The sequence below is a fragment of the Ursus americanus genome, chromosome 10 (assembly GCF_024610735.1).
Source record: "Ursus americanus isolate L20-20 chromosome 10, mUrsAme1.1.p, whole genome shotgun sequence".
Taxonomy (NCBI): Eukaryota; Metazoa; Chordata; class Mammalia; order Carnivora; family Ursidae; genus Ursus; species Ursus americanus.
The window spans coordinates 69,006,993-69,014,439 of NC_142136.1; the positions used below are offsets into that span (position 1 = coordinate 69,006,993).

The 7,447-nt window shown below is 35.4% G+C and overlaps 1 protein-coding gene across 7 annotated transcripts in view; it reads left to right on the forward strand.

Annotated features, from left to right (window-relative positions):
• Nucleotides 1-7,237, forward strand: part of KATNAL1 (katanin catalytic subunit A1 like 1) — a 77,660-nt gene extending 70,423 nt beyond the window's left edge. For all 7 annotated transcript variants that reach the window (XM_045797020.2, XM_045797021.2, XM_045797025.2 and 4 more), the window contains exons 10-11: nucleotides 332-458; nucleotides 2,086-7,237. In XM_045797020.2, coding sequence (XP_045652976.1) covers nucleotides 332-458; nucleotides 2,086-2,284 — 326 coding nt within the window. In that variant the 3' untranslated portion in view covers nucleotides 2,285-7,237. The remainder of the gene's footprint in view (nucleotides 1-331; nucleotides 459-2,085) is intronic.
• The last annotated feature ends 210 nt before the right edge of the window (nucleotides 7,238-7,447 follow it).

Sequence of the window (7,447 nt, forward strand, 5' to 3'; positions counted from 1 at the left end):
GTAGGCTTAATGTTGTTTTTTACTAAAAGCATGTTTAGTATTTGAATATTAATGATTTTATTTTTCATAAAGGATCACAGACCCTTTGTTTTCATGGCAAGTATCTTCACAATCTATAAGGAAAACTCTTGAATTTTGCTTCAATTTTTAGTTACTGCAGCCAAGGCACTTAGGAAATTCGGTAACTCTGAGTCATGCAGTGAGTTGGTAATACTAGGTGGACTCAAGTTACTGATTCCTCTTTCTATTCCTGAACGCTAATACGTGATTTCTTATCAAAATGATCTTTAAAGTAAAAACATCCAACAGTAACAGAAAAAATCTTCTACAGCAAAAGGAAGAACTGAGCTGCTGAAGATCAATCTTCGTGAGGTTGAACTGGATCCTGACATTCAGCTGGAAGATATAGCAGAGAAGATTGAGGGCTATTCTGGTGCTGATATAACTAATGTTTGCAGGTATTTTGTTAATGATCTGTGACCTTAGATATTAAGTATAGGTTTGGCAGGAGGATCTATCTTAAAGTTAGTGTTGTTATTAGCCCTTGACGTGAAAGCAGCGACCCATTTCCTTGAAATGATTCTCATTTGTCTTGTTTCTTTTCTACGTAACTTCATAGGTCATTGTTAGATGAATAATTGTATAACAACATGGTCACCTTTTCTGTTCCTTTGATTTTTTTAAAATTTAAATTCAATTAGCCAACATACATTACATCCTTAGTTTCAGATATAGAGTTCAGCAATTCATCAGTTGCATATAACACCCAGTGCTCATCACATCACGTGCCCTCCTTAATGCCCATCCCCAATTACTCCATCCTCCCACCCACCTCCCCTCTAGCAACCGTTTGTTTCCTGTAGTTCAGAGCCTCTCATGGTTTGTCTCCCTCTCTATTACTTCCCATTCAGTTTTCCCTCCCTTCCCCTATGATCTTTTGCACTGTTTCTTATATTCCACATATGAGTGAAACCAAATGATAATTGTCTTTCTGTGATCTATCCTTTGATTTTTAAGAAATTGTACTTTATTTGGTAATAATGGCTTTGACAAGCTAAGGTCGGTTTAGCCCTAAATTGGAGCCTAGTTGCATCAACATAAAATAATATTAGTTTTGGCTGGCATTATTTTACCACATGCAGATGAGCAAGCAAAGTTGCATCAGTTTAAGCTGGGAAATAGATATTTTATATGTATAAAATATATCATATATTTCCCTTTCAATTTAGTGACATAGTATTTTATAGACATTTCACATGCTCAATAAGGATTTTCTTTCTTACCATCTTGACTATACTTAAATTGGCAGCAGTAGCCTTTCTTTAAAACAGTAAAATCTGTTGTTTCTCACTTTTTGTACTAGTATTTTTCTTACGTGCATGTAAGTTTAGTGGCACACAAGAAGCTCCCAATAGTTTCTAGTATCACTGGAGTAAAATATATACAAATTTGAAGTTTTGGCTGGGTTGGCTTCCTAATAGTTTTTTTGTGAGCATTAATTGTCCAGTTCTTCCAAACCTTCATAATTATGTACAGCTGATCAGAATGGAACTGAAAATAGGATCTGGAGAAGCCAGGTTTTAACCCTTTAGTTGCCCACCAGTGCTGGATGTGGGGGATTCCACATCCAGTCTATGTAGATATATTCATGTTCCAGAGAAGGAGTTTCCTAGCTTTACCTCCTCTAATTAGGTCGTAGACAAACTGGTAAAAGATTTGAATTATCTTAACATTAGCCATGTGTTCATTTTCAAGTGTGCAATTCAGTATTTCAAAACTCTACTTCTGTTTCCTAACTTTCTTGGCTGCATTTGAAGAGCAAGTGGTGAAAAGAAAATTCAGTACCATCTGAGCCCAACCTCAACTTTTAGGATTCATTAATAGTACATTTTATGTTTAAGTCATTTGCATCCCATGTTTTAACCTTTTCCGAACCCTCAGGATATCTCTAAAATGGGAAATTCTGAGTAGCGTCATAAAAACACGTAAAATGATCTTTTGAATGTTTTCTCTTAACTATGTTACAGTTGACAGTGTTTAAAACATTTACCTCAATGTGGATTCATGGATTTTGTATGTTTTTAGGGATGCCTCTTTAATGGCAATGAGACGGCGAATCAATGGCTTAGGTCCGGAAGAGATCCGTGCACTTTCTAAAGAGGAACTTCAGATGCCTGTCACCAAAGGAGACTTTGAATTGGCTCTGAAGAAAATTGCTAAGTCTGTCTCTGCTGCAGACTTGGAGAAGTATGAAAAATGGATGGTTGAATTTGGATCTGCTTGAATTTCTGTCAGCTCTTCCATTTCTGGTATTTTTATTTATAAAATGTGAAGAAATTCCCTGCAGTTTTTTTTTTTTTTTAAACAGGTTTAGAACTTTTCATTGGAGAGATGGTTCCCTTCAAGGCAAAAAACCTAAAACCACAAAGAATATAAATGTAGTTGGGAAAGAAGAAAAGCTTACTTGGGAGCCTGATAGTCTCCGTCACCTGGCTTTGTGCTGGTGACTCCACGGAGTCACGCGTTAATATTGCACACGCAAAGCGGTGTGTCGGGGAGGCTGGAGAGCGGTCAGTATGCTCTCGTAGAAACTTGCTTACTAAAGGGTTAGAAGGACCTCTCTTTCTCACTTGCATTTGTTGTTTTTTTTGTTTTTTTTCTGTTCTTCGCTCTGAGCGTGAGGGACCCATGTATGTTGACTTTTAACATCAGAACTGGGTTTGTGTCAAATTCATTATTGTTAAAAATGATAGTTTTGAATTAAATAATGAATTTGTTAGTTAAACCTTTAGAATTCAACTCTTAGTGTCACAGTCTATCACACAGTTGAATTTTTACCCTCTGTTCCCCCACCATTTCTTCTGTTAGCTCTCTAATCATTTATTCACCTTTATGATTGCCTCATGCCTGTGGTCTTTGAAGTGTTTTGTGACGTTGTTTCTCTGGTCTTCAGTATTTTTTGCTGGTACTTATATTGGAAGGGTGGGAAGAATATTATGATGGCGTAAGAAGCACTTCTTCATTCTTGAATTCTGGGTTTGTTTTCACTTTTCTTTCAATACATCAAATAGATAAGCCCTTTATTTTCCTCAGCTCTAATGATAAACGTTTGAATTTTGCTGAACTTGACTTTCATATTTTCAATTAAATACTTCGGTATTCTAAGGAAGTCCACTCTCTTGTGGCTAATGCAAAACAAACAAAACAAAATCTTTATAGTTTTCCAGACAGCTAGTTTAACAAAATAGCATTGTACATAATGAGTGATGTTCATTTGAAAATTTTAAAATTATTCCTTGTCTAGGTTGAGAACTTGTACACTGCAGTATGATTAGGGATAGAAATCTGACATGCACATTGAGTTCAGCAGGAATTAGACAATAAAAAGAGGCCAGAGAAAGTAGATGGTGTGTATCTAATCACAAGTAGAATATGCTGGTGTTCGTTTTGTTTAAATTACATTTATCCCATTTGGGTCGGGCAACCTTTGCTTTAATGGTGATGCTTTTCAAAATTTGTATTTGATGCTGTCTTGAATTCTCAGTTTTGGAGAACACCCACTGGTTTAAAACTAAAAATAATAGAACTTTTTAGACACTTAACAAAAAAACTCTTAGTATCTTGCTTTAAGAGATTTTTTTTTCCTATTAAGAATTATATAATTTTCAGATAATTTAAGTCTGATTCTAAACTCCAGTATTTTATATAATGCTATAAATTACCCCCCTTTCCTCTGAGGCGTTGTTTATAAGAGTTAAACTCATAAGACATCATGATTTTATTTTAATTGAATGAGTTCATTTAAAAATTGAAATAACTTTTATTCATTAACTTTTTAAATAAAGAAATAAATGATCACACTAAGATAATCTTGCAAACTGTTGCCACCCGGTAACCTATTTTTTTTCCCTGAAGTCTTAGGGGCAGCTGTTAAAACGTGTGTTTTGATTGCTAAAACTTGTTAGACTGTTTTTCTAGGTTTTTTGTTGTGTTGGCATGTATTTCTACTTCTTTTAAAAATTGTTCATGGGTAATAATATGGTAATTGGGATTTTTAAAAATTATCAGTTAAGTAGTATTTGGACACTCAAGCTTCCTAGGAGCTTATCTTGGCTAAGATGGTGAATTGGGTGTGCTTTTTAAATTTTTTATTTCCCTCATTTCTCATTTTGCTTTGTCAGTGGATGGCGACTGCTTTGTATTTCTTAACCCCCTTAAAGGATCCTGAGGAGATTGCTCAGGTGTTCTCTCCAGCCTTTACTGTACATCGTATGTACGCTGTCTATATCGCAAGACAGTGTGTTGCCTTACCCAGAGTGAGAAAATTGTTGTGTTTTGCATTATCAGATTAGGAAGATTTGGTTCCTTTACTTCGCCTGAAAACATGAGTATTTTGGGCTCTGCAACACAATGAGATTAGGACTGAGTGTTGTACAATTCTGTCTTGCAAATATCTGATGAGACGGTTCCTTCTTTTAGCGGACTTGTGTTGGTGGCTTACCGTGTACAAGACCCTCAGGTGGGAGCTCTGTGGCTTACAGAATTGGACCAGGCTGTGCAGTTCTGACTGGGCACTTTCTATAATTACACTGTGTGGCTTCTGGCTCCAACTAATGACACGAGTCCAGATCTTAAAAGGAGAGGCACAGTAATCTGTGTGTGCTTTGGAAAGATAATATATACAGGTTTTCCTCTTTTTCTCCTTTAAATCTCTTTAAAAATAAGTTTGTTTGAGCAATGTAATTATTATAGATCTGGCGATTTTCATGAACCATTTCCCAAAGTTCATATTTATTGTAAACATGTACACATATAATTATGGTACATCGTCATTTTAAACATGTACGCATGTTACATGATTATGGTAAACATTTTGCTCTTATAATCGCTTTATTTTTTTTAAAGGAACTTAGTGTTGATGAAATATACTGGACAAATAGCTTTTAAATGTAGGCTGAAACCTACTAGAAATCCAAGCAGGAAAATAGACGATGGCATCACAGACTTTCATCTTCTAGTCAGTATCAGTGTAGACATTCTAGCATGATCAAAACACTTTGGGCTTGGACTGCTCTCTCCAGAAAAAGCAAGACAGCTTGGAAGAGGAAATGTGTTGTGGTCTAGCTGCATAATTAGGGGCTTCAGTTGAGCTCCTGAGATTGCAGTTTTTATGCTGTGATATTTGACTGTCAAAGTATAGGCTGAAACCACTAATTACTCAAAAAGTGAGCAAGCAAATATCTGGTGACTCTGCTATGAACAAACATACAGGTACTTCAAGAAAAAAATGTGTGTATGCAGCCCCAATGTACAATATAATTGCCCCCCTTTCACTTGGCTAGGTGTAGCCTGACTCTGTTGAACACGAAGTTATTGATAGTCTTTAGGGTTTGCACAGCTTGAGTTTGTGTGAGCTCCTGCGTTGGAAGTTTTTTGTACTATATGCTGTTGAATCTATGATGAGAGTTGTAAAATGGTAGCCAGTTGGCATAGTTATGTTTCGCTCTCCTCCACCCTAACTGGAGATAAAGTGAAGGATTTAGGCAGGTATTTCAGTTGTGTGGGCTTTGGCTCCTTCAGTATTATCTTGATTATTGAGTCCTTTTTGTGTAGTAGTAGGTCCCCACTCTTTCTTTCATCTTAGTGAGAAATCACCTTAGCCTATGTCCTGTGTGATAGGCATAGAATGTTAAGGATATTTGCTGGCCTGTTCCAAGAAAGGGCCACATTAACTTGAATGAAGCATTTTTTTACACATTTTTTTGTGTCTTTTGTTCCTTAACTGTTTTGATTGTATATATTTTTTTACGTATCACTTAATCTGTGATGCACATAATATTTATGTGAATCTAAAAATCTGTCACAATAGAGAATAGGAATTACAGTTGGAGGGCTTGTTAGGGAATAAAAATATTTGAACCCCAAATGTTATAGTCTCATCTCCACTAATTATTTTTGCAGAAAAAGCTAAAAACTCTGTTATAATTACTATATTTACTTATTTATACTTTCAGGTTGGGCTTTTCTTATTTAATTTTTAAAGGACATTTGCTTTTAATATTGTTTCTTGATGCAGAAACTGTAGAGTACTTTAAAAATAAAACCCCTAAGATAATAGATACATTTTTAAACACTCACAAATTAACAGTCATTCTTGAAATGTTTACTAGGTTTTTTGGCTCCAGACCTCTCTTTAAACTCAGTGGTATTTCTAAATTTCCAAGTGACTTTTTAATAAAAATTTTAAAAAAAGGAAAACTAATAAGGTAATGTCATTTATTCTTTTTATTTTACCATTCTCATATCTTCATGTATGTCTATAAATAACCAGGATGCTGCTTCGTCACCGGCAGTGTGTAGGATTTATACATTTGGAAGTTTGGCACAACAAATAGGGAATTAGAGTAGAGGTTTTCTTCCTGTAAAAGGGCTCCCACTTGATTTTGTGATCATAAAAGATGCTTTTGTTTTACAACCTCTGAAATGACTAAATATTGCCCTTTGGAAAACCTGAATCTTTGCACTTGTTTTTTCCAGAGTCTACCTCAGTTAACCAGGCATAGTTTTAGGAGGAACTGAACTGAAACCACATTTAAATTCTGTTCATCATCTATGCTGATTTGTTTAAGTACTTCCTTCTCTCTCCTCTTGCCCTCCCCCCCACTACCTTTTTTTTTTAAACTTGAAATTTTTATTTAAAATATTTGCCTTTGCAAAACCATCTATTCCAAATTAAGCTTCTATGAAATGCCTGGATGATTCTTTCTCCTTTTGGTGTGGCTTCATTATTTGAATGTATTTCGTTTCAAGGAGCAGTTTCAAACACTTTTTTTCTCATAGCTTCATAAATGCAAACTAAATGTGATAACAGTAAAAATCTTGGAATCTAACTGTTCCTGTGTCCATTCTCTAAGAACCCACGTATTCTATGAAAACACACAGAAATGAGCACAGGTCTATTCATGTGTTGGTACGGCAACAGGGAGTTGCCTTCAGTTAACATTTGTCCGGTTTCCAACGGATCATTACATGTTAAGATGGTTTGTGTATGGTTAAAATTTGTGTTTCAGTGTTTGTCTCTCAGTATTTTGAACCTAATTCAAAGAAAAAGACATTTCTAAATTGTATTTCTTAAACGTACTTTTCCTTATATTTTGTGCTGCTACTTTGCTAGTCTCATGAGCTTAGGTGTCTTTGTGCATAGGTTATGATTTGGTAATAAATTTCTAGAGTGTTACTTGTTGGTGTTTTCTTTGTGGTTCCTATTTAATCTGCTGTCACTGGTCCACTTACTGCCACCAGCGAGAGTAACAAACCCCTCACTAGTAGGGAATGACTTTTCCCAGAGTTTCCATTCTTAAAAAATCACATATTGTAAACCTGAGCTCTTGTGTGTGCTGTGCATTATACTGATAATTTCAAGTTTGATGCAGGTAAGATAAGAGTG